This window comes from Furipterus horrens, unplaced genomic scaffold (genome assembly GCF_987537825.1).
Source record: "Furipterus horrens unplaced genomic scaffold, mFurHor1.1.pri manual_scaffold_17, whole genome shotgun sequence".
Taxonomy (NCBI): domain Eukaryota; kingdom Metazoa; phylum Chordata; class Mammalia; order Chiroptera; family Furipteridae; genus Furipterus; species Furipterus horrens.
The window spans coordinates 74,791,538-74,817,988 of NW_028327187.1; the positions used below are offsets into that span (position 1 = coordinate 74,791,538).

At 53.8% G+C, this 26,451-nt stretch overlaps 1 protein-coding gene across 9 annotated transcripts; it reads right to left on the bottom strand.

The window, feature by feature from the left end:
- Positions 1–1,582: 1,582 nt before the first annotated feature.
- HCFC1 (host cell factor C1) lies at positions 1,583–26,241 on the bottom strand. Of its 9 annotated transcripts, none has more exons than XM_090265238.1 (26): positions 25,048–26,241; positions 18,920–19,068; positions 18,539–18,699; positions 17,765–17,973; positions 16,537–16,621; positions 15,921–16,027; positions 14,617–14,796; positions 14,131–14,490; positions 13,674–13,834; positions 12,507–12,704; positions 11,908–12,132; positions 11,656–11,760; positions 11,182–11,401; positions 10,736–10,878; positions 10,449–10,587; positions 10,021–10,241; positions 7,658–9,182; positions 7,331–7,494; positions 6,282–6,726; positions 5,543–5,863; positions 5,228–5,346; positions 5,003–5,140; positions 4,438–4,623; positions 3,484–3,784; positions 2,831–2,894; positions 1,583–2,610 (listed from the first exon to the last, which is right to left on the bottom strand). In XM_090265238.1, the coding sequence occupies exons 1-26, from the start codon at positions 25,238–25,240 to the stop codon at positions 2,571–2,573; spliced, it is 6,159 nt and encodes a 2,052-aa protein (XP_090121364.1). In that variant the 5' UTR covers positions 25,241–26,241; the 3' UTR covers positions 1,583–2,570. The 9 variants fall into 9 exon arrangements, with proteins under 9 accessions (XP_090121364.1, XP_090121362.1, XP_090121361.1 ...); XM_090265236.1 differs by having other exon boundaries at positions 5,543–5,866; XM_090265235.1 differs by having other exon boundaries at positions 6,282–6,855.
- Positions 26,242–26,451: the final 210 nt, after the last annotated feature.

Genomic DNA, 26,451 nt, shown 5'->3' on the forward strand with positions numbered 1-26,451 from the left:
CTCCTGGCTGGTTGGCACTAAGTACTAACTCAACCTAAGCCTGGCTGTACCCTAGCAAAACCACTCCACCCCAACAGTGTGGCTAACACAGTTGCTACAAGAGTAGTTCCACGTAGATATTCTGGGGGCTTCCTTGAGGTCCCAAGTCCCTGATGGAATGAGCTCCAGTTAAACCCTTCCCAACTGGTGTCTGGTAACCTGCCCAGCCTTTGTCCCAGTACCCTGTCCTCTGAAGAGGGAGGGGAGGTGATCTGGTATCCAGACTGGAGTTGGTAATAACTACCTAGGGAGCCCCAGGCTGCCCAGTAGCTGCTGTGAGACCTGCTGCTGCAACAATCTGGTCCTATCCAAGGTCATGGGCTGTGGTGGACCCTTAAAACTTGCGAGATAATTGGGAAATAGAATCCCACTCAAAGACAGGACCTGGGGATTTGGTGAGCTTGAGTCCCAGCTCCACACCTCAAGCCCCCTCCCATGGCAGTCCCAGACACAGTGAGGGAACAGGCAGTTATTTCAAAAAAAGTCTTAATTGTTCAAAATAGCACAAAACGACATTGCACTATGGTAATATTGAGTCACAGGGGTTACTCTACAATAGATGAATGGGAGTACTGTCCCCAGAAACAAGAGAAATCAAAGGGCGCTTGGGACAAGGAACAGGGAAACAATGGGACCAGGTGAGTAGGCTCCAAGGTGACTAAACATGACATTTTCCACAGCGAAATATACTATAATACAACAAACCAGAGGCCCCAGAAAGAGCCAGGTGGAGGTGTTGGTGGGGGACAAGGGTAGGGCAGCCATAGCTGGTCTCCAGGGCAGACTGGGAGAAGGGTGTCTGAAAAGATGGGCTGCTCATTTTAAATTTCATGTGAGCTGCTTGGAAGCCTTGCTCTTTGTCTAAAGCTTAGGTGTGGGGCAGAAAGGTGGCTCATTAGCCACTTCAAGCAGAACCCCAAGTCTGACCCTAGGAGGACTTCACAGCCTGGGGACAATGCTGCACATTCATAGACCTGGTGGCTGGTGCTGTTAGCCTACTCATTCCCCTAGGCTCCCTCCTGGGTGAAGCCATACTCACACTTTCAGACTACCTCTGAAAGAGTTCCCCTTCATGCTCCCACCCCACCCTTTTCCTTACAACTTTCCCAGCAGATGGGGTGGCTGCAGGAAGCAGCAACTGAAGTGTGTCAGATACTTTAAGCCAGCCATGCCAAGGAGGTAGCCTGGGGGTGACGGGCGGTGAGTGCTGTGAACCCAGGACCAGGAGGATCCATCCATTGCCTCTAAGCTGTCCTCCTCAGAAATGTGGCTTGAAGCTCTCACAGACTTCCAAGCTCAATCCTGTGGTGTGACATGGAGCACTTGCCCATGGGGAGTGAAGTTTGACAGCTCACCCCTCCTTTGTCCCAGAGGCCTAGGGACAGGCAGAGGGGCAGAGAGCAGAGGGCAACAAGAGGAAATCAAGCTCAGCAGCAAACAAACAGGTCCACAAGGGAGATTCCACGCCTCTCTTGCCCTGGTTGCCCCCAGCTTTTCCTCCAGAAAGACCCCTGCCAAGGCTTAGCCAACGAAAGTTAAAAAAAAAAAAAAAAAAAAAAAACCACATTCTGTACACAGCTAACAAAAAAGGGACAAAACCCCACACGCTAAGGCTAAAATTACAATAAAAATGTTAACTTCAATTTCAACTTAAAAAAATACAACAAATGCAGCAGTTGGTGATGTGGCCCCAAGCCCTGACCCAGGGAGGCCACAGCCAGGATGGAAGGGATGGGGCGGGGAGAAGGCTTCTGTACGTCTCATTAGGAGTCAGGTTTTCACAGAACACTGTTCAGGCCACCATGGGCCCCTTCTCCCCCTTTCTTTTTCTTTCTTCTCTTGTTTTAAATGGGAAAAAGGGAAGGGGAGAAGAGGTGGGGTAGATAAGAAGGCCTCTGAGAAAATGTAAGTTTCCTGTGGGATTATGGGCAGAGATAGGATGGATAAGTTGACGGTGGGCTGTTAGGTAGCAGGAAAAGCAAAGGGAACAAAATAAAATAAAATCAGACACACCCAGCACAGGGTGCCTTACAAAGCCTCTTGCTTCTAGGAGCAAGAGGCGGGGGAGGGGGACAGAGGGGTGGCCTTTCCCTGGCTGCCATGTCCCCTTAATCCCACCCTTGGCTGCCCCCTGGAGCCAAGGGTGATAAATAGCAAGAAGCTCGCAGGATGTGGAGGCACATGCCTCCACTGCGTTCGCATCTTTGCTCTAAGTTTCTGTTTCTCTCCCTCAGGGCCTCTGGACTGGAGGCTCCCTCAGCCCTCAGTGAAAGGTGCGTGAGGGGGGCAGATGCACTACTCTCACTTGCTCACTGCTCTTCCAGACCTGCCTCTGCTTCCACCCAACAGCAATGGTAAAATGTGCTTTCTTGAGATTATTTTAAAAACGGACAGAAAAAGAGAATGAATAGTGGCCGGTAGCTGGGGAGGATGTGAACGCCGGGTGGGTGGGATGGGCAGGTAGAGCCCTGGCGGGTGATGTTCCTGAAGCGGGGTCGGGAGAGGAATCCAGGTGCAAGTCAGCTTGCCTCTCACTGACCATCTGCCTTAGATTTCTTTGGAGCGGTTTTCCTGGGAAGAAGGAAGGAAAAGGGAGAGAAAGCGTTAACATGGCTCCGGACAACACTGCAGGACTCACTGTAGGTTTTTGGCTGGTACCCAATGGAAGTTCACACCCAGTTAAGCCCCTTAAATTATTTAAGAAGCGGGACCCCCTACTATTCCCACTGCTCCTCCCAGGAGTCGCCCACCCTCAGTCCCAGGAGGTTCCCAAAAGGAGATTCCTGCTTACATTTCCGGAGAGGACATGGGCCGCTTGTTGGCTGGCTTGGTGCCAGGGCTGTCTTTACTGGTTTCTAAAAGTTAAAAGGGAGCACTGAGCAACACAGCAAGGGGCCAGATAGCTTTAGTCACACAGCAGTTCCCAGGCAAAGAATGCATCTGTACCCACCCCTCCACCCCCAGCCTCAGCCCTGCAGCATGACCAGGTGAATGTGACGGCCTCTTCTACAGGTGCATTCCCCATGGTCCTGGATACCTGTGTGTGCCATCATTCAAGGTGGCTCTGAACTCAGATTAGAGTTAGAGGCCCTCACTGTCCTTCCTGGTCAGCCTTGCGGGAGCTAGCTCATAACTTGACAGGGCAGCCTGGGGACTCCACCCTCACCCTGTACGCCCTACTTCAGGCTCTTCTAGTCCTATCCACATCATCTCACCTCAAACACCCCTGGGAAGCTTTCCTTGCACCCCCAGATGAAGCAAGGTGCCCCTCACAAAACAACTCCATTTCACCCTAGGCCATCACCCTCCTCTTCCAGATTGTAAAGGTCCAAAGTCCAGCTTGAAGCTGGATCACCCTGCCCACCCAATGCTTACCAGGGGCTTCCACTCCCCAACCTGTCCCTCCCCAGGGGCTGACCAAGGAGTCCTATGAATGACACACACCTTGCAACCACCTCACTTGGGTGGCTGGGCCATAGCCCTTCTCATTGCGAGCGGCGATGCGGAAGATGATGGCAGGTTTGGTGGTATAGTCAATGTGGGCATTGGAGAGACTGGAGGACTGCACGAGGCAGGAGGGGCTGGGCCCGCAGTACACCCGCATGAAGGCCAGCTGGGCTGGGGCTGAGCTCTTGGGCTCACTGCTGGCCTGCGAGCTCTGGATAGCCAGGTACACCGAGTACTCAACGATCTTGCCGGAGGTCACAGAGGGCGGCTCCCAAGTGAGGTGAGCACCATCTGGACTCTGGAACAAGGTGGCAGAGGTCAAGCTGTGCTATCTTCAGCTTTTGTGACTTTATCCCACCCTGCCTGTGCTAGCCCACTTCATAACTTTCAGAACTGACCACTCACACGTCACCTTTCCTCCTAACACAACAGATTTATTTCACAGAATTCAAGGAGCTCCAAAGAGATGGCCTCATGTGCCTCCACCTGGGAGATAGCTTCATGTATGCAATGGCAAAATACTGTATAGCCTTCGTATACTCAATCTGACACCTAATGATTTGTCAGCCTCTTGGTGCCTCAAGTTCCCTCATTGGCAAAATGGAGCTAACAGGTCCCAGATCTCCTCAGGATAGTGTTAAGAATTAGATAAAAAACATGTTGAACATGACATGTAGTAGACACTCACTGAACATCAGCTGACATGTTATAGAGGGGAAGAACAAGGCCAGGGGACAGGAAGAAACTTGCCCTTGTCAACCCAGCAACTGGTGACAGTGTGAGGAGCAGAAGTTTCACCTCAGACCCAGTCGACTCTGCTCACATCTTGGGACCCCTCCTGAGTCACCCCACTTGGCCCAGCAATGTGTATGAACTCAGCCGAAACCTGCTCAGCTCCAGGTGGGCAGGGGACCAGCCAGGGACCAAGGGCCACTCTGTAATAAGACTCACTTTGCTGATTTTAATGGCACAGGGGGCCCCTGGGAAACCAGGCAGACACGTCTTAAAGGCTGAGATCTCGCTGAAGGGGCCCCGGCCACAGGCATTGATCCCAGCAACACGAAACTTATAGGCTGTGCCAGGCTGTAGTTCGTGCTTCTTCAGCTGGTTATAATCTGGAACAGTGCCCGAGTCGTCCTGGGTAAAGAGGCGGGGAGACAAGGAAGAGGGAGAGAAAAAAGTGACATAAACTCTACTGGGGAAGGCAGAACCATTTATCCAACCTGGGGACCATGTAAGTCCACATGGGGGAAGGGAAGGGAAAGAAGGCAGCAATGGCATCCCATTCACGACAAGATGGGGACATGACAAAAGGACTGGGACTGACCTTCTTTCACTGCTTCAAGGGGAACAGGAAGAGCGAGTGTGTGGGGAAAACTCTGCACCTGGCTGTCCTCGGGCTGGCCCCAGATGGAGGGCACCCCTGGGGGAGCTTCAGAAGTTTCCTTGAGCCCTTGTACCAGTCTCATGGCCAGGCTCTACCCACCTGAGAACATCAACTCCTGGGGACACTTACATCAGATGGAACAGAATCATCTGGAGGCAGGAAATAGTGTGTCACCATTACATTAGTGCCCTTAATAACCCCCACATCAAACCACTGATTCTCTTTCTTCACAGGGGCTTTACTGGGTGGGGGTGGTAGGTCTGGCTTCTGGAAAACAGAAGAGATGAGATCAGTCCCCCAGCCCTTGGTACCCAGATGTAGTGACTTCCCGAAGACCCATCACACCAGACTCACCACGCCCAGGGACTCAATGCCATTGGCCACTTCAGTCAGGGTAGCAGCAGCCTGCAGCTTAGTGGAACTGGATCCCACAACTGGCTGTGGGGCCACAAACGTGTTGGAAGGAGCCAGGCCTGGGAGGAAAGGAGTCAATGGTAAACATCTCAGAGACTTGGATTCTGTATGGGAGCCCCTCCCTTGGACCAGGCCACACTCTCCATCTGTGCATAGAAAAGCCCAATACCCCCCAAAACCTCTCCCCAGTCAACTCAGTTCCCTCGGGACAATGCTATAGGAAATGTGCATGTGGCCAGGCAGGATTCTGCTTACTCTCGGTGGCTGTGGAGGGCAGCAGGGCCACAGTGCTAGGGACGGCCCCAGCCAGCTCACTGAGGCAGTTGCTTTCAATGGTCGGGTCATTGAGGCTGTCAGCAGGGGCCAGGGCCTCCGTGGGGAGGTGGTGGTGCTGCTGCTGGGCCTGTGCCTCCTGCAATTGTTGCTGCTGCTGCACCAGAGCAGCCAGTTCTTGCTGCGTCAACACGATGGGGATGGTGGTGGCCTGGCCCTCCTGGCCCTCAGCTGACAGGTGGCCCAGCTCTGCTTGTGTCACGGCTCCTGCTGTGTCGGATGTGTCCATGGGCTCCCCAGTGCCTGCTCCAGTATAGAGAAAAATACTACTCAAAAAGGATGCCAACCAAGCAGAGCCCTCCCTGGCTCCCCAACATCACCCCCCAGACTCGACTCAAGTGTTATGGGGAGTCCCGCAAGGGACATAGAGCCTGAAAGCCTGTCCCAAACTTTTCCCCTGGCCTACCTCTATTCTGCCCTCCCCCAAGGGATCCTGACCCCTTCCTGGGTGCTCAGTCCAGCCCAGCAGCTGTGCCCGTCCTATCACATCTGACTTGTGCTATCCTGGCAGGAAACAGGCCTCCCGTTCTCTTGGCTGCCCATCAACAGGGAGGCTCTAGTACCATGTCCACACTCCTCCCAACCCGTCATCTTCCCTTCGGGGCATGTGTCTGGCCTTGATCTCAGACAGCATGTTGAGCTGCTCATCCCCTGCACCTACCCATGACGGCCTGCTGTGCAGCCTGGAGCACTGCCTGGATGGCCAGGGCCTGGGCTTCCTCTGTGGCTGCAGCCTGGGCCGCTGCTTCAGCAGCAGCAGTCACAGCCAGCTCCTCAGGGGTGAGCCCTGTTACCATGAGGGTGGTAGTGCCTGCCTGGGCCTCTGCCATCAGCTCTTGGGGAAGTGACAACTGGTCTACTTCAGACTGTGTGGGTGGAGGTGGCTGGACCACCACAGTGGCCACCATGGCTGAGTTGGTAGGCTCCTGGCCTGAGGATGGGTCCCCTGTACTGCTCAGATCCACAGCGGCCTGGAGCTCAGAGGTCTGCGAGGCTGACAGGACCTCGGCGGACTCCCCCATCAGGGGCGTGGAGGCAGGCTGCAGGAGTTGCTGTGGCGGCAGCTGCTGGCGAGGCCCTGGGGAGGCCTGGAGTTCCTCTGGGGGCTGCAGGATGTCAACAGCAGAGAAGGGCATGTCAGAAGTTTCTGTGTTGGCTATGGTCACTGTTATCGTGGCCGGGATGGGGACTTCGGTGGTCAGAGCCCCTGGGGTAGTCTCAGTCACTGATGAGATCTTCTAGAAAGGGAGAGAAGCCCCTGTCAGAGGGGAGGAGAGGGAGGCCAGAACCAGATAGCCTTCATCTTTCCTTGTGGGCCTGGATTCCCATTCTCAATGGACCAGCATAACCCCACTAAATGGGAAGGGGTGTTGGGTCACTGAGTAGCAGGGATGTGGCAAGAGGAGAGACCTTTGAGACCTGCTGGCCAATTTTAATTTGTCCTCAGAGAAGCCTCTCAGTCAAAAAAGGACACTCAGGTAACCGCCTTATCACTCTTACAGGCTATAATGAAACAGCAAGCGACGGGACTAGAGAATTCCTGCCTCTTGCCCTGTCATAGGAGGCTGCCCTTTCATAATCTGGAAATGAGACCAGGAACAACACTGTGCCTGGTACAAGAGTGACACCTGGTGTCCGACTCCAGAACAGCACAGGCTGAAGGGCAATGGAAAGCAGGGAGGCAAAACAGGATCCCCCCAGGGCTCTTACCGGCACAGAGGGGCCAGGGACTGGCGTGGACTGTGTCACGGTAGTCACAGCCCGTGTCAGTGTAGAGGACACTGTGGTCGTAATGGCACTGGAGCTGGTGATGTTCACACTCTCACCCTGGGTGCTCTCCACTTCTCCCTGGTCACTGGCAGCTGGTGGGGGATCTGTGGGGAGGACAGGCAAAGCAGGGTGACAGGCACTCAGAAACTGAGCTCCACAGAATCTGCTGGGTGCAAGTTAGATAGATCTTTTAGTCACCACTTCCCTCACCCTTTAGGCTTTGGGTTCCAGGAGACCATGAATGCCAGGCCAGCCACCTACACTCACCTTGGTTTGAACTCATGTTGGAAGTGACGGTGGTGGCCGTGTGCGTGGTGCCTGTCTCATGTGTCTCACAGGGGGGATTGGAGCACACCCTCTGTGTTGGGAAAGGAGCCAGCAATGAAGTGCTGGCCTGGGGAGCGATGACAGGCGGTGCTGCCCCCTCCAACTCAGGCTCCAGGGTCCTGAGGGAGGGAGTGGTGTCAGGGAGCAGGGCACCCACGCTGACTGACATGGTGGTGCCGGTGGAAGTGGTCTGGTGCGTCTCGCAGGGGCGGCTAGCAGGGGGCTGCTGTCCCCCCTCAGGATGGCTTGCACCCCCACCGGAGGTGGCGGTGGTGGGTGTATGAGTGGTGCCTGTCTCATGGGTCTCGCAGGGTGGGTTGGAGCAGACTTGCTGGGCGTTGCCTGCATTCGAGGTAGTGGCCGTGTTGGTGGTGCCTGTCTCGTGAGTCTCACACGGTGGATTAGAGCAGACTTGGGTCATGGTGGGCGAGGAGCACAGCAGTGCCTCCAGGGAAGTCACAGTCACGGCAGCACTAGGTGAGCTCTCATATGCAAGTGTGGGGATCCCCTGCATCTCACCAGGTTCCCCAACACACATGGTGGAGCGGGCTGTGGTGGGGGTGTTGGTTGTGTGGGTGTGCTGTGCCTCCAGTTGGTACCCCATGGACACCAACTGACCCAGGTTGGTTACAGGGCTGTTCTTGCCACTGGGCCCACTGGGCCTAACTTGGCCGCTCGTAGAGGCCAACTGCACAAAAGCAGTGCTGTGGTCTCCAGCCTCCAGTGCCAGGCTGGGCCCAAGAAGTGGGCTGTCTGAGCACAGGGCCCCAGTGGCCATCACAGTCATGGTGGTGCTGGTCGCGCTGGTCTGATGAGTTTGGCATGAAGACTTAATATAACCATGGGCTCCCTCCAGTGCCCCAGGAGCCACACTGACCCGAACAGCAGGGGTGGTGGTGGCTACACAGGTGCGCTGGGTGTCTTGTTGCTGGCTGGCACCAATGCTCGACATGGCAGTGGTGGCAGTGCTGGTGGTGCCCGTCTCGTGGGTCTCACAGGGCGGGTTGGAGCAGTCATGCTGCCCAGCCATGTTGGAGGTGGCAGTAGTGGCCGTGTTGGTGGTGCCTGTCTCGTGGGTCTCACATGGTGGGTTGGAGCAGACGCGAACCACACTGCCGTTCTGCTGCCCCACTGTTGAAGTCACAAGAGAAGCAGCTGCCTCCTGCCTGTCACAGACAAACTGCATCTGGGTTGGCTGTGAGTGCCCTCCGAGGTTAGCCACGACGGTGGTAGTGGCTGTGTTGGTGGTGCCCGTCTCATGGGTCTCACAAGGCGGGTTGGAGCACACCAGCGTCACGGTGCCGGGCTGCACATCACCCTGGCCAGAGTCAGCAATGGTGACAGTGGCTGTGGGCTGTTCTGTAGTAGGTGAGGCCAGAATGGACACAGGGAGGTCGTGTACAGGCTGGGCCTCAACCCCACTTGGTGCTGTGATCAGAGTCACCTGGGTAGGCTGGGAGACAGGCTGGAAAGATGCCAGATAGATGAATTAATGTCACAACTTCCGATCTGTTCATCTCTCCCAATGTCCTACAGTGTCACCCACACCAGCTGAGACCAGACTTGGCTCCTGCTCACCCTCTGATCCCAAGACACTGACTTGGCTCAGGGACCAAGGAAGAGGCACTGCTTCACCTCAAGGGCCACAGAGCCTGGGTGGGGCCAGCCCTGGTTAGGGAAGGAGCCCCGCTGATCCCACACCGCACAAAGGCCAGCAACAGACGCTTCACCGATTCTAGGAATTCGGTTTAACATATATGAAAAGAAAAATGCTACATGTACATTAAGGTAAATGGTCGCATCCTTTAATAGAAAAAGAACCTAGCATTCAAAACCTATATATGACTGCAATATGTCTCAATGACAGACTATTAGTGATTAAGAATTATAACCGGCGTGGCTCAGTTGGTTGAATGTCGTCCCACAAAGTGAAAGGTCGCTGGTTCAATTCCCGGTCAGGAAACACGCCTGGGTCGCGAGCCAGGTCCCTGGTTGGACTGTTTGCGAGAGGCAGCAGGTGGATGTTTCTCTCATACATTGATGTTTCTCTCCCTCTTTCCCCCTCCCTTACCCCTCTCTCTAAAAATAAATAAATAAAATCTTAAAAGAATTATGATTCTGCAACAGGGAACACATCCTATGGGTGGGTGCTACATGCATGTGGGGGAAAAAAAAAAAAAGAGGATCTGGTAGCAGAAAGATGGGAGATGGGACACCTCAGACCTCAGGCTGGGGCTCACATGCTTTCCCACAGCCCTCACCGACACGCATCCATGTCCTTCATGCATTCCCTCCCACCTTACCTGCATGGTGATGGTGGGGGTGGTAAGACCACCGGCCGCTGTCAGCGTGGTCTGAGCAGCCGACACAGTGATGGCAGTGGGGTTTATCACCTGGCTTGAGAGGGTGGCAATGGTGCCTAAGGTGGTGATAGGTGTGGCCAGGGATGCACTGGTACTGTGGCCCCCAGCTCCGGCGAGGCTGGTGGAAACAGTGCCTGTCATCGTGCCTAGGGTTGTGACACCTAAAGGCAGGGAGAGGCAGGATAAAGATGAGGTGTGCTGCTGTACTTTTTTTCCAGTAGTTCTCTCCCTGGACAGGGCTGAGGGCACTGGGAATTCTAGAGAGCTCCCAACGGGAACAGAAGGCTCCGGAGAGAGCACCTGCACCCTCTCCCTCAACCCCTCTATGGGAGGTAGACCCAGAAAGGATATTCGAAGCAGCTACACACCTGTGGTGCCCTTCACAACCAACGTGGTGACTGCTGGCTTGACAGCAGAAACAGTGACAGGGGTGACCAGGCGGATGCCCCCCATGGGCATGGTGCGTACGATGGTGCCTGGTTGTCCAGGGGCCCCCTTTAGTACCACCTGGAACACCAGAGGAAACCATCCCCAATATCACTTACAGGTTGGCTGGACCCTATGCTGCCCCCTTCCCAGGACCCACAGGACACATGTGGCCTACTTTGGTCCTGGACTGAACAGTGGGGTGAAGAGAGGGTCAGGCACACCTCACCTGGGTCACTCCTTGCTGCCCATGGCCAGTGGCAATTTTGGGGACAGCAGTGATTATTTTTGCAGGTGCTCCAGTCCCTGAAGTCATAACCTTGGTGGTGATAATGGTGATAGGGGACTTGATGCCAGGACTGCTGGTCACACCTAAGACGAGAGAGAAGGGGGAATTCGGCTTTAGTCTGGGTTTCTCAAGCTCCACCAGTGTTAGCTCCCAGGTCCCATTTCCAGTAGTTACTTCTGATGCACCTCGCTTAAAAGGATAAAGTGCCAATTAAAGCCACACTCTGCCACCTCCCTATAAACCTTAAACAAAAGGCAAGGAAAGCGTAGAGAAAAGGGGAAAAAAACAAAACAGAAACCAAGAGCATGGCAGAGCATGGCCTCTATGCTTGTCTGGCATTAGCCTCCTGACAGTTTGTTGCCCACCCAACTAGTGGAAACCACTACCTGTGGCGCCTGCCTGTGTGATTATGGCTGACATGGGGATGGTCTTGATGATGGTGGTTGTGCCAGGCTTGGTGGTGCTGGGGGACACGCTGCTGATGCCCAGGATGGTAGGCTTACTCCCAGCCCCACTGGCCTGCGTGGTAGTGATGATGGTGGTGGGCTTGCCATCTGCTGAGGTCACCAGCTTCAGGATGGTCCCGGCTGGCAGGGGCCCTTTAGTCTGAAAAGGGAAAATAGGTGGAGGAGGGCGAGGTGGACCGGCATCATTGCCAGGACGGAAACAAAGTCTGATGGAAAGTATGGTCTGGCTACTCTCCACCACAGCCCAAACAGCACTAGGACTATTCTGAAGACTGTGGATGACAGGACTGGGCAGCAGAACTTTCTGTACAGCACGTGCTCAAGGGATTTTCTCTAGACAGGGATGCAAGCTCTACTTGCTTGAGTCACAGAGTCTGGGACCCAGAAGCTCACCTGGATGATCTGAGTCACTGGGCCTGTAGATGCCTGGCCTGTGACCGCTGAAGTCTGAACTGGTTTGGTCTGGACCACTGACATCACTTTGCCCAGGTTGGAAATCTAAAAAGCAAAGAATGGAGCAGAGAATTAGTTATCTGGAAACCAATCAAGGGCACAGCCTAGGGCTGGGGCTCTCCTGGCTCAGGCCCAGGGCAGTACCATAGCCTGGCAGCTGTCACATGCAGCAGGGTGGCACACATCACTCACCAGAGCACTGCCTCCTGGGACAGAGATGGGGCTTTTCACCAGGGTGATGGTCTTGGTGACCCCACCCACAACTGTAGTCACCACCTGGGCTTGCTGGGCTACAGTCACAGTCCCGGACTTGTGCACTGTGATGATGGGGCGAGTGGATGTGTTGGCAGCGGAGGAAACGGATGTCCCCACCTGGGCAGCTGCAGTCTTCAGCATACGAGTGGCCGGGTTGCTCACCTGGGTGGGGGCGGAGCGCGGGGAGAAAGACGAGTGATGGGTGGAATCAAGAGAGGTGGAGCCTCTATTTGGGATGTCCTGGCAGGCCTGCAGCTCTGGCTCACCTCCCCCAACTCTTAACCCTTTCCCCCTGCCAAACTGAAAAGCTTTGTTTGGTTGACTGAACAACCAAACCCCAGGTCTAGCGTAAGGCTGTCACACCCCTAAGGGTGAAAGCTTATTCCAGAGCCCATGGCAAACACCACTTATAGACCAATAGCCTCTGTGGGTTGGTCTGAAGCCCTGGAGAAGTGACTACTGTCAGATTACATTTACTGCCAGAAGCCCCTAGCCCCAAGGCTGTTGGCTCAGAACCAGGCCCAAGGGATGCTCACCATGACTGGCGAGGAGGCCACCTTCACAGTGGCTGGGAGGGTGGTAGTGCCAGGTGTCACAGCCACGGTTTTGACAATGGTGGTGCCTGCTGGGACACTCAGCACTGTGGGCGCCGAGGAAGGAGGGATCTTCTGGGTGGCAGCGGCTGCAGCAGCCAACGCAGCCATCCCACTCATCTGTGGGTTACTGCCGATCACCTGTGGTGGTCACGGGGAGCGTGAACCAGAGCACTGGGACCTAGGCTGCCTAGCTTCCTGCTCCACAGACTTAACCAAGGAGCCTTACCCAGGGCTCCGCATAGGAGCACTTCATTTCTTCTGGTCCAGAACCTGGACTCCTACCACTGAGCAGGCACAGTGAACCCAAGACAGGAGTTTGTCAGCAGCTCTGGATCTTTTCTAAAGACCAGAGTCAGAGATGGCTCCCTTTGCATGAGCCGGGGGGGGGGGGGGGGGGGGCGGCGGGGGGGCGGGAATCACCCTCCCTACCTTTATATTCTCCCCTTGGCCCTGTCTGCCGTGGCTCAGTGGATTGAGCGTCGGCCTGCGAACCAAGTGTCACTGGTTCGATTCCCAGTCAGGGCACATGACTAGGTTGCACGTCAGGTCCCCAGTTGGGGGCGCATGAGAGGCAACCACAGTGATGTTTCTCTCCCTCTCTTTCTCCTTTTCCCTCTAAAACTAAATAAATAAACAAATAAATAAATTCTCCCCTTGGGCTTCAGAACAAGAAAAGTTCACATTTAAAAGGCCCGTGGAGCGCTGGCCAGGTTGCCAGGTAGCTCAGTTGGTTAAGAGTATCGTCCCAATACACCAAGGTTGCAGGTTTGATCCCCAATCAACCAATGAATCTATCAACAAGTGGAACAAAAAATTGATGTCTCCCCCTTTCTCTCAAGTTAATAAATAAAAATTTTTAGAAATTCTTACAAGTACTAAAAAGTTTATAAGGCCCTTGGGATCAGATGGCATGGAGGTCCTTCTGATACATTAACTTGTTAATTCTTACTAACTTGGCAATGAAAGGTCATCTCCTCAGTGCTTTACTGGTGAGCAAGGCCCAGGATAAATGGTGCTGGAGCTGGGTGGGATTCTAACCCAGTCAGGGCAGCACTAATCACTGGAAAGTCCTGCCCCACCCAACCCAGTTTCACAATGGCTCCTTACCGTTCCCTGAGCACTCTGTGAAGGCACAACCATTCGCACGCCTGCAGGAAGGGATGTCACGGTGACAGGGGCTTTCCCAGCCTGGCTGGCAGGTCGCATGGTGACCAACGGAGTTCCTGTTGTAGCCTGAGGACCAGTCACTTTGAGAACAGCAGGGACACCTGAAGAGAAAAGCAGGTGGCCATCAGCAGACCCCCCCCTCCCCTCCCTAAGCTCCTCTGTTGGATCCTTCACCATTTAGACACGAACTGCTGGTGCTTAATGTGTGCCCCTTTCAGATACCCTCAGGTGACAGTCTCCACAGGAGGAATTGAGTTTGCTTCCCACCCCCACCACTGGGACTCAATAATAAGCCTGCACTAACGACTGCCAGGCATGCTGTTTAGCAGCCCTTACTCAGGAACACACTCTCCTGGTGGGCTAGCCCCTACCCTCAGGTACCTTGGCCCTAGCTCACCTTGAGTCCTGGCTGCAGTGGGCACGGAAATCGAGCTTCCAGGCACTGGTGGCAACACCTGGATGGTGGTGGTGGTCGGGGGTGTGGCGGCAGCCTGGGGCAGGAGTGTGATGCCTACTTGGGTCAGCGGCTGCACAGCAGGTGCGGCTGCTGCAGGGGCAGGGCTCTTGGGAGGATTGGTAGGCACAGACGGGACTGGATTGGGTGTGGGGGAGGTGGCAGTAGCAGCCGTGGCAGGAATGTCATATTTCTGGAGCTGTAGAAGGTAACTGTCGGCGGTTGCCACTGCCCCCCAGCTCACCTCCAGGGAGTTGGTGTTGGCTCGTACCAGCTGTACCCGGGCTGGAGGTGGTGGCTTTTCTGTAAGAGAGCACAGTCAGTGAGGAGGAAGCAGAGGCTTCCAGCGTGAGAATGGGAGAACCCTATGCCCTCAGGCTCAGCTGTACTGTGGAGGGCCCTAAGGCTGACTCCTCTAGTTGGCCTTACCTGTTTCCAGGTACCAGAGGTCCTTACAGCAGACCTGGTTGTTCCAGGCCTTTCGGTAGCCATCACGCCCACTCCAAATGTAGAGGCGGGTGTTGATTGCTACAGCACAGTGGCCAGCTCGGGCCCGGGGAATATTGTCCTCTAGTGTGTCCATCAGGATGGTCTCCCAGGCCATGGTATCTGGGGAGAGCGGGAGGTGGAGGTCAGCAGGGGACAAAAGAACCCACAAACGCTACTGGCCCTTTGGCCTTTTGCTGTCAGGGATGGAGAATTAAAACCAAGAATTCATCAGAGATCACTAAGTTAGAAAAAAACAAACACCCAAAACAACTCTGTATGGCAGAAAGACCATAACAAAGAAAATAATAAACCATGAACTACAAAATGGGAAAATGCACAGCCAAAGGTTTCACCTCTTGCATGTCAAACTATACAAGACCTTATAGAAAGAGACAGGCAAAGAGAAATGCAAGCTATGGAAAAGGCAACAGATCTAAGAAAAATGAAGTACTGCACTTGAAATAAGGGAGATGCAAACTTAACCCATAAGGTGCTGGCAGTTTGATTTCAGTCCCTGTTGCAGCCAGGGCTCAAGGCGAGCAGGGGGCATGGGGCTAGCCCATGGGAAGATTTAATCACCTATTAAGCTTGGTGAAGAGCAAATGTTTGACAGTCACTGTGCTGGCATGCTAGAAGCGTCTATGTGGGTACAGCCACTGTACAGGACAGCTAGGCAACAATTTTGTCTTGAGGTTTTCACCCTTCAAATACACTTGCACATGGGTGAGAATGGTGCAAGGATACTCATGGAGTAGTATCTAAGCAAGTTTTGACACCAGGACAGCAATTCAAAAGAATGAGGCTGCTTGGCATGTGGGGATAGGACAGTCTCCTAGATAGAGGAAATGGAAAAGGCCATGTGAGGCTCTGCGTAGAGCAGGCCCCTGTTTTGTTTCTAAAGGAACCTTCAAGCAATGCTTGTATTTACAGAAAAATCCCTGCAAAGGGGATGAGAAACTACCAAAGTGGCTGCCTCTGAGAGGCAGAATGGGAGATACGGAGGAGGCTCTGCATCCTTAGGCTTATGTGCTTCTGTATGTCGGACTTTGCATAGGAAGAGCCTATTGAACAAATGAAGAGGAGGGTCCCTCACAGTGCTCTGACCAGTAGCTTACTTCTCATGGATTCTAGAGGCATGGGCCTTAGAAGCTTTGCTCCCTGCACACCCCACACAGCTCTCAGGGCCAAGAAGGGCCAACCTTCACAGCCCTCAATAGGCCACTCCAAGCCTGAGGAAGCCATACCCAGGTTGAGACAAGCCAGTGTGTTGGTACACTTCCACTCCTTCTCATGTGTGGCCACTTTGACGTCATCCATGACGAGAGGCACCCAGCCACCAAACACGTACATTCTGGGACAGGGGAGGGAAGAGTAGGAGACAATTGTAGAGGAGGTGCCAAGCTAGAGGCCACCTCTTCCATCCAGAAAGTTCTAAACACACTTAGTCCTCTAGCTCTACCCAGGAGAGTTCCACAGGCCTCTTGATGTGGTCCTCTTCTGCTTGGTCACTCAGCCCTCACAAGAACTGTGTCACCTCCACTACAGGGAACGACTGCTCAGCTTACCTAAAGCTCATCTCAGTCCCCATCATTCTTACATTTGCTTTGGGACCTTGGTATTGACAAAGTCACCCAGCTGCTTATACGTAGAGAATCTAGAATGGTCTGTACCCCTCTACCCTGAGTCTGTCTTCTCTCAGTCCCCCAGGGTTGTAATGAAAACAAAGGGCTGCTAAATGCCAGCCCCGCCAAAAAGAGGCCTCCTCAGAATTGCTGGAACAAAACTGGGAGCCCTTTGGGGCTGTGGTAATGGTGGGCAGGGAGATGGCTAGGAAGGGAAAAGCAATGGCTAGCTACTCACTTGTTGCCTATGGTTGTGGCTGAGTGGAGACTTCGAGGAAGAGGTGCTACTCCACTGAGACTGGGCTTATTCCATGTCAGAGTCTCTGTGCAGAGTGACGGAGAATGGAGTTACCTCACACACAGTCAGAAACATGCCCTCTGACCCAGAGGAAGTTCCCTGGCCTTGGGGAAGGCTCTGGAAGAGGCGTGCCAACCCAGTCCAAGAATTCCATGCCTGGCCCCTCTATAGTCCATGGGAGGCCCATGGATCAGGTTCTGGCATTTCTCAGACTATGTTCACAATCTCGGCAATTAGTGTCTCTTCAAAGATCTGCTATGGGCTAGTGCTGCTCTCGGGTTTGGGGCAGGAGCAGGGAGCGCAAGACATGCCACTGTGTGCCCTACTCTCCACAAAGTAGATTAACACCCACACCACCTCTGCTGTCTATACACCAAGTGGCGGGAAATACCATGCTGCTGGGAATTTCGCTCACAAAAACCTATTCCTTTTGCATACCCACAATGATCTCATCCACACTCCAAAGATATGTTGTCAGACACCTTCTGTTCTCAGCTTTCTTCAGGTCAAAAATCCACACTTCTTTCTAACACTCCTGACACCCCAACGGTTACCAGCCCAAGTGGTCCCCAGAGCTTTCACTGGCTCAAGATCCCATTTAACTATGACAGACCAGTATGCACTACTCCTGCTACAGCCTGACCACTGATGAATCGACAGGGGCTAATGCTACTTGACCTAGACAATTCAATCTTAGAAAAGGCCTTGACTTCTCCCCTTGTTCTCCTGTAAGCTGCCAGACCAACTCAAGTCCCATTCTTCTTCTTTTTTTTGGAAAGATTTTATTTATTTTCAGAGAGAGGGGGAGGGAAGGAGAAAGAGAGGGAAACATCGATGTATGAGAGAAACACACGCCCCTAACCAGGGACCTGGCCCTTAACCCAGGCATGTGCCCTGACTAGAATTGAACCGTTGACCTTTTGGTTCACAGGCCAGCGCTTAATCCACTGAGCCACACCAGCCAGGGCAGCCCTGCTCTTTCTTAAAAGCAATGCCATAAACTCCAGGCAAAGATGATAGCCTCAAACAGGGTATTACCCTCACCCTCGCATGACAAAGAGCCAAGTAGGACACTCCTTTTATGACCCCACCCTATCCATCCCATGCTGGCCACCCAGCAGACTAGCTTTGCTCTGAGGCTACTGGAGAAGCTGTACCCACATCTTACCAATATCCAGGGTCCAGAGGTCCCCCAGCCGACAGCCACTCATCCCTCCATAGATCACCAGCTTGGACTTCTTGTTGTCTTTCTCAGTATAGACTACGGCAGTATGTGACTCCCGTGGTGGGGGCAAGACACCATAAGTGATAGGGATGTCCCAGGCTACCACTCCGGAGCCTGGCCGTAATTCCAGGATGTATAAGTCATTCAGGTACCTGGAAAAGAAAGGTCAGTTATGGTTTGCCCCAACTCCATGTACCAGAGGGCTCACCAGCTTCTATGGGTGAATTGTGGGTTCCTTGGGACACAAAGGGGACTATGGTCACACAAACAAGTTCTTCAACCCTCACCCTCAAGGAAGGGCTGCCAAAAGCTCCCAGGGATGACCTTGAGTCCAAGAGCAGCAGCAGGACAGGGCATGCTGGGCTGCCTTGCACACAAAGCTGGGCATTATACCAGGGCCTCCAGCTTGGTATTGCTTCCAGACTTTAGAAAGACCCTTGGTCACCAGCCTTGGAAAATAAAAATAACTACCACTAACCCTTCAGGCAATAGAAACCTCAGAAAGCGCTGGCTCTAAACTGGGTTCAAGGAGTAGGAACCAGCCCAAGGCAAAGGTTTCCACCTCCCGGCCTGGCCCATCTTTCCCGAAGACTCCTCAGGGTTAGAGACCTCAGAGTCAAAAAGCTCCTTACAGGGCATCTAGTGCCACCCACTTTTCACAAAGGAAAGGGAATGGGCTGGTGCATGGAATTCCACATGAAGAGGACACAGCCTCACCTCGGAATGTTGTTCTTAGGGTCCTCACTATCGTTGGCCAAACCCCCAAACAAGTAGCATTTGTTGCCCACAAGGGAGAAGCTGTGCCCAAGCCGAGGACACGGAGGAGGACCGTTTTTGGGCGTCTTTGCTTTGAGTCTCTTCCATTCCCACCGACTTGCCTGCAAAATGAAGACCTGGTGGTTGAATCAGGGATGAGCCCGCCTTCTGGGCCCAAGCTATTTGTCATGTAGGGAGGAGCTGACCAGCTGAGGGAGGAGCTTGACTGGAGTGGGAAGGCCCTGGAGAGCAAAGGGCCTGGACAGCCTCTTGAGCAGCCCCTTTACCACCCGCATCCCACCCTCAAGCCACAACTGTAAGGAACACATCAGGGGCTGTTACCTGGAGCTCGTAGAGGTCATTGCTGTATTTCCCGTACTCTACCATTCCACCAAATACCAGCAGGCGAGTCCCGTCACACACAAAGCCATATGCTGCACACCCAGGAGGGATGTCCCCTCTCACAGCTGGGATGAACCACTGGTTGGTCGCTGGTGAACAAAAGGAAGCAGAAGTCAGAACTCAGGAACTCCTAGAACCAGAGTCCTCACTCCTGTTTCTCCCCAAATCCACCAGCCTACAAAATACGGTCCAAGGAAGGAGGAGCTAAGACAGTGCCTCTATTTCCAAGGATATGGGACTTTCTCCTTTCAGCATTCAGGTGCCAGCCCTCTATCTCAGCCATATCTCAGCCATCTTCGAAACCCTTTGACTTCAGAGGCCACCTCAAAAACAGCCTGTAAGCACCCTGTTTCTCATCAAGTTTGCCTTAATAAGCTGGAAGTCACTACTGACCAAGGTAATTCACCAGCTTCTGGGAATATGGCCACTGACTTCCTTCCCCTACTGCTTGGTGGGTCCTCAGAAAAAATCTTCTAATGCCCAAATACTCTCTTGGTAGCCCCATGCTTCTCCTCCTTAGGGCCCATGGCTGCACCTTTAAGTGGCTGAAAGAGCGACTGGTACTGGCTGGTGTCCTTCCTCTTTGCAGGTGCAGGGCACCTGAAGGAAGCCAATCAATACAGCCTGGCCTGCTGGGGGGTAGGGTAGGGGAGGTGGCGAGGACACACAAGAACAATCTCTGCTGGTGTCTCCTAAGTAATGATCCACATCGACTTTCTCCACATGCCATGCTCACACCCCTCCAGAACACTCTCAACAGCCAGAGGTGAAAGAAAGAACTTGAGCTTCTGTGGCTGCCTAAGCCTCTGTCAGCCACAGAAGCTTCCCCAAAGCCTATCACCTCTAGCTGGGGAGGCCACTAAGGAAGAGGGTAAATGAGAAGCCGAGGCAGTGAGCTTGGTGGCTGAGACTTCTGTGACACTCATGACCTACCCTCTCTTCTGAGTCCTCACATTCAACACCCCTCATACTGGAGGTGCCAGGGCTGCCTGGAAAAGTAATGGGGCACACATCCTCCTCTCTTTTGAGGGATCCCTTTCATCACATGCTATTTAAAGGACTGTCCTCTAAAGGATATGACACACTCTTACCAAAAATCAAATGGGGGGACACATGCAATTCTGTTTACTTCCATGCCCCTTTAATCTGTTTTGGTCAACATGAGCAAGCAAAGTGATTGGGATTTGGGTGTAAATGTAGCACTTCCTGGATTCTGACTGGGGGTTAACCTAGTCCTGTGGGGAGGACCTTGGGAGGCCCCAGCTGCTCATTGCTTTTTGGACTGACCTTCTGCCTAGGCATGTAATTGGTCACTGACCCAAACCCCTGCAGGCTAGGTAACCCAAATCCTACGTTATCACCCCCAAGGCCCAATATGCATCTTGCCCAAAAGGCCTGCCCTCATCTAAAAGCACAAGTGCACCCCCAGAGACAGTTACAACCTTTCCTGTCACTGCCCACTACCCAACTCTACAGGTTGGTTTGGAAGAGGCTGCCAATCCCCTCTATAGTTTAGCTGAGTCACAGGGACTTCAGGATGCCTAGCGCCAATCCTCTTCTCCCCTTCTCTGCCGTTTTCCTAGTAGAGATGCAATGCTGTAGTGCTTGCCATGCGCATGCACCCAGACCCCAGGTAATGGTCTACCCACATCGACCTTCTCCCCATGCCATGCTCACACCCCTCCAGACCATTCTCAAGAGCCAGAGGTGACAGAAGTAACTTGAGCTTCTGTGGCAGCCTTGGTCTCTGTCATTCCTAGTGCAAATACACACCAAGAAAAGCCAGTAGCTTCCCATGCCAAGGCAAATCGCCCTGCAAGTAACAGCCCACGAAAGGAATCTCATCCAAGTTAGTGGGATAGAAGCTGACAAAAACCTCTGGGATCACCTCAGCCAACATCCTTCAACTGATAAAAGGAACAGAACGCAAGAGGGGAAGTGACTTACCTGAGGCCATAGACAGACAACCTTGTCACCAACTTAAAGTGATCATTAGGTGCCCACCTCTGGGCTCCATGCACAAAGAGCCACTGGCCGCCCTTGCTCACGTGAGCACCCTCATGTGCACATAGCTATCGGACCATTATGGGGCCATTGCTCAGAGCTGGGACAAAGAAACATGGCAAATGGAATCAGCCCACTGTTTTCCCATCACACTGATCCCTAACCCAGCTGCCAGGCTAGAAGTAACCTGGGATGTTCTAAGACCTCATAAGTACCAGCTCATTCTATGGTTCTCAAGAGGTCCTGATCTCATTCTAGAACACTCCAGGCAGGGCAGGGGCCCTCTGCACCCCCATCAACAGTATTCTGTCAGGTAATGCAGTTTCTGGTACGAAATTGCCAACTGCCTCTCTTCACTTCATCCAGTCCCTGTTATGCCCGAGATGGTACAAATAACCATCTCTTAAATATGACAGCTGCTTGTAGTCACCCCTTAATAATATCATCTCTAGCTCATCTAGTATAGGACATCGTGTAACATAATCTCTGGGTCCATCATTCTCGATACCACTCTCAGCTGGGCAGGGGGTTTGAGGAAAGAAGGCTGCCTGCACCCTGGGACCCTTCATGGGATGATCAGAAATATGACTCCACCTTTTCTCTCCTCAACAAGACTGAAACCACAGCTTCTGTGTTTTATCAGCTCCCCTACCTCTTTTCTATTGTGTGCCAACTCTGTACTTGCTGCCATGCCATCAACCTCTATGCATCACCACCTGGAGACCCATCCCAACACAGTGGCAGGTAGATGGTCAAGCTGCACCAGCTGCGTTTTTGTTCGTTCTGTCACACTGAGGCACTTCCTGTGTGGCAGACATGTTGCCGGGTGTGGGGAGGCACAGAGGAGACGCTAGCATACTCACACTCCCAATCTAGCAGGGAGGCTGCCATGCGCTCCTCTTGTGATGGGAAGAGCAGCCTGGAAAGAGTTCTGCACCGAGCAGGGGCAATTATTTGGGGGGAGGGGGATGCGGGTGCACGCAGGCAGTGGCTTCTCAGAAGAGGGGACCATTGGAGCCAGGCCTTGAAGGGTGAACAGGATTTCCCGACAAACGAAACTATCGGGGCCAATCAGGAAGTAACTGCAAGAACCATGTGAGAAGAGAGGGCCCAGAAGGAGGGGGAAGAGATCTGAGACAAGCCCAATTCAGTGACCAATTAGCTACAGGGACAGAAGAACAGGGAGATGTTTCCAAGGTGGTGACCTCTGCCCATTAACTGAAGGAAGAGAACCTAACAGTCTCCATGAAGGTCTGTTCTCCAACCAGACTCCACAACCAACTGGTGGGGTGACCCTGGACCTGTCACTTTCCCTCTTGGACCCCAATTTCCTCATGTGCCAAAACAAAGAAGTTCTACTACATGTATTCCAAGGCTCCTTCCAGCTGAAACAGTTGGCTGACCTTAAAGAACCATTGGACCAGCCACATCCTCCCCTCACCAGGTCGCACCCCACCCTGACACTACCAGGTTCCCTTAGTATATCTGGTTTGCTAGGATGAAATAAAATTCCCTAAGGTCAAGGACAGTAGCTACCCTAAGACCTCCTAAGGGCCAGTCAAGTGTCCCACAGCTGCTATGATAACTGCAGAAGAGGAGGAACAAGTACTTTCTTACACACCTGCCACCCCTCCGCCCTTAAGTCACCCCTAGATTGTTGACCTAACTAAACCAGTTAAGTGCAAAGTGCAAGTGCACATACACACCCACCCCCTGAATGTGCCCCCTGGAGTCTTTTATCTTAGCAACAGGGAATGCTTCCAGTCAGCAGGTCTCTGAGCACTCATCCTGCAGAAGGAAAAGTGCAAGAGAAGAAGCCTAAGGACAATGTGCTCTGACCTCATTTAAAACAAAACAAAGGTAAGCAGGGAAGCAGCTGTGGAGGTGGCAGCTAAGGATGACAGGCATCTGCGCCACCACTGGTGGAAGAGGGGCAACACCAAGTCCTATTTCTCCAGAGAACACAAGAACCTTGCAGCTACAGGAAAGGCCAGAGAGATCTCTGCTCCATTATTTGACCTTATTTGATGGAGCATAAACATTCATGAACAACAACAGAAACTACTCATGAACAAGGAGGGGGGTAGTTAGTTACTTTCCTGGGAAGTCACCTAAGAAGTTGATTAGAGAAGTTTCCAATGTGTTTGCCTGGAGGAATCCTGGCCGTAGGCCTTTGGAGGTCTGGCTATCTGCTACAATGTATCCTTACAGCCTGGGAATAAATCAAGGCCCAAGCGACCAGTTCATTGTAATAAAGTAACGAATATGCAGAGGCCCCAGGAAGAAGTGGACTTTGGAACTGATGCTAATTAGGCCCCTGCCCTACTTTCTAAAATGGTATTTCCCTGCCAAGGAGCCTGCTCCAGGCCTTGCAAGAATAAGAGTCGGTCCAAGTAGCTGAGGTTCTGCTCAGGTCAATGGTCTCTCTAAAAACAGCCTTGCCCCTCAGCCTTACCTTACTGGGCTAATTGCTGCCACCGCAGCTGTCTAAGCTGGCACAGAGTGCCACCAACCAGCCGAGCCTTGCTAGAGGCAACAGGTGCTGAGACCTGGAATGCAAAGGGTCACTGCAACCCACCAGCCTTTGAAAGTCAACTTGGTCGGTTGGGGGCAACAACCGGCAAAGTTCAGAAAAAACTGCACTCTGCCTAGGGATTGGGGGGCGGGGGGAGCACCCACCCACAAACCCAGCTCCAACGGTTGCCACTCCAACCAACTTCTCCCTCCGGCTGCCAGCTCTCTACCCCAAAGCAACCTCAAAACTGGAGGAGGTGCCCAGACTCAAGGACCCAGTACCAGTACCAGCAGAGCCCTGGAGAAGGAGATCTGGAGCAAAAAGGACTTTGCTAGATGTGATGGCAAGAGGGAAAGAGCTGGCAGATGGCCCCTGGCCATGTCCAAACGAAACACACCTCCCTGCTGCTGCAGAAAGCTTCCTAAAAGACTACTGTCTGACCCGCCAGAACAGAACAGACACAGGCTTAGCCCTTCCTTATGAGCAAGGCAAGGTGCTACGAGCCGCAACCATTCAACAGCCCACTCAGAATAAGGCAATAGGTGTGCAAACCAGACCAAGTGGCCACCATGGGAGGGGGCTGCAAGAGGATGAAGCTAAGTCCTGGAGACCTAGCAAGGACACCTGGCAAAAGACTGAAAGCCAGCCACAAGCCAGTGACACCCGAGGACAGAGGTGGAGCACAGTGTTTAATCTGCCATTCAATCCCACTCCTCCCAAAAAAGAATGAGGCCTTGGGTTTGGGGGAGGCAGAAACACGGGCAGGTAACCCTCCTCAACATCTCAGGAAGAGAAGTCATATAAGGGACCACCTAGCGAGCACTGGGATTTATCTCCTACACCGGAGGATCAAGAAAACTGGTAATCTGAAGAAAAGCATTGAAAAAGTGAATGCTGAGAGGGGGAGGCAGCAATGCTGCCTGATCTGTAGTTCCCCAAGGCTCCTGCACCATCTGGGAGAGGTTACACACCACGCACACAACCCCCAGAAACAGGGATTAGGCTGCTCGACTCTGCCCCTTTTCTCAAGACAGAACTCATCTGCAATCTAGAAGTTGTCATATCTCCCGAATGAGCACTAGCGATGAATAGATGAGCAGGCGCAGGAGGAAGGAGGGAAGGAGGGAGGGAGGGAGGGAGGGAGGGAAGGAGGGGGTGGGAATTTGCCTGCGCCAAAGGGACGCATCCGCCAGCCCGGGTAACGGTGTATGTCTGAAGTCACCACCGCTGGCGACGCCCCCGCACCAGCCGGACTAGACGGTTCCTCTTCAATAATGAAAGCACCTCTCAAACACAGGAGAGTCTGGGGTTTTAACATCAGGGAAAAGAGCAGAGAAGCAGGGCAGAGCAAAGGGTCGCGGAGGCAGGAGGAGGAATGGTAGGAGGGGGAGAGAGAGGAGGGGGTGAGGAAAAGAGGAGACGGAGAGGTGAGGAAAGTGATAGAGGGAGGGAAAGAAGAGAAGGGAGAGGAAGGAGATGGAGGTACGGAAATGGAGAGGAGGAGGATATGGAGGGAAAGATCCGAGAACCCAGCGGGCTTTGCACTCACCCGTGTTGTACACGTGCAGTTCATCCACTATCCCCTCGTTGCCACCGCCAAACACCACGATGAGCTCCTTGATGGCCACGGCGCGGTGGCCGTGACGGGGTCGAGGCACTGGACCCGACCAGCCCACCACTCGCTTCCAGCGGGGCTGCAAGAGCACCGCTTGCGAGTTGGCGGACGACACGGCCGAAGCCATAGTTCCAAGAAAAGGCGCAGTGGGAAAAAGTCACCAAGCGGGAAGGGAGCCCCTCAACACCTCCCACACACCCCCTTCGGTCTAAGGCAGCTCTCACAGAGAAGCAGTTCCTCACACAGCGGTGGACGGCTCCATGGAGGCCGCCATCTTAACTATCCTCCTTCCCTTTGGCTCTTCCCCTTCTTCTCGCTCACCACAACTCCTCAAGAGCGTCCTGAAACTATCAAGCGGCTAGACCCGAGAAGCTGGAGGCCGCCGAGTCCCGCAGCTCTGACTATTTGCCCGGGCGCTCCTGCTTAGAAGCTCGAGCGAGAGGCCCTGGGAGCCGCCATCTTGAGCCGCCTCTCTCTCCTCCCTTCCTCAGTCGTAGCCCTCACCCGCCGGAAATGGCGGAGCCCCGGCCCGGTTCCCACACCCCCTAAGTCCTCAGCACTGGCCGGCTTCCGGGGCGGGTGGAAAGGAGCCACAAGCGCCGCAGTTGTCCCAGCCCTGCCGGTGCTCAGACCACAATTGTGGGAGCCGCCATCTTGAGACAGTCCCGCTTCCCCGCCCAGCACTTAGTGCAGCCGCTGCTCCCGTAACAGCCTCGACACTCGTAAGGAATAGAGGCGCGCCGGAGGTCAACGGAACGAGGTCGAATTGTCAGGGACTGTTAGGAGGCTTGTGCCGTACGGCTAGTGAGGTCTCGATCCTCTCCCCTCAGTCCGCCTCTGCTGCTCAGGCTGCGCCTGCCGCCCTGGGAGCCGCCATCTTGAGATTAGCTCCCCCTTCGGTCCTATTCTTTTTCTCCTGGGTCAGTTCTTCCACTGAAAACCAAACGCAAGGAAACGTCCGATCCTAGCTTCCCGCCTTATGACTCCTTCCCACAGGAGCCGCTCCAAAAAGCCGGAGTTAGGCCCCGAAGTGGCAACTGTACGGCATGAGAAGCGGTAACGGCAGGGCGCTCATGCCTCCTCCCTGGGAGCCGCCATCTTGTGTGAAGAAGTAACAACTAAACATGGCGACGGTCGGGCGAGGGGGCGGGGTCGGGTGACATCACTGCTCCCCTCCAGCCCTCGCTCTGGTAGGTCTCTGGCCCGCCTCTTAAAGAAATCCCGGTACTGCCCCGCGGCGAGGGCCTGGGGTCGCTGCCCGCTCGGGTTGGGCTCAGGCTGCGCCCCGGTTAAGCGCAGGCGCGCCCAGCCCTCAGGCCCTCTAAGCGCTCATCCACG

What these genes read in the sequence shown, in the direction of transcription:
- HCFC1 (XM_090265232.1), bottom strand. Translation starts at nt 25,240, where the DNA reads ATGGCTTCGGCCGTGTCGTCCGCCAACTCGCAAGCGGTGCTCTTGCAG. An exon ending in CACAGAGTGCTCAGGGAACG is followed by an intron (nt 12,705 to 13,673) that starts GTAAGGAGCCAT and finishes TGACCACCACAG; the next exon opens with GTGATCGGCAGTAACCCACA. An exon ending in CCCATGTCCTCTCCGGAAAT is followed by an intron (nt 2,611 to 2,830) that starts GTAAGCAGGAAT and finishes CCTTCTTCCCAG; the next exon opens with GAAAACCGCTCCAAAGAAAT.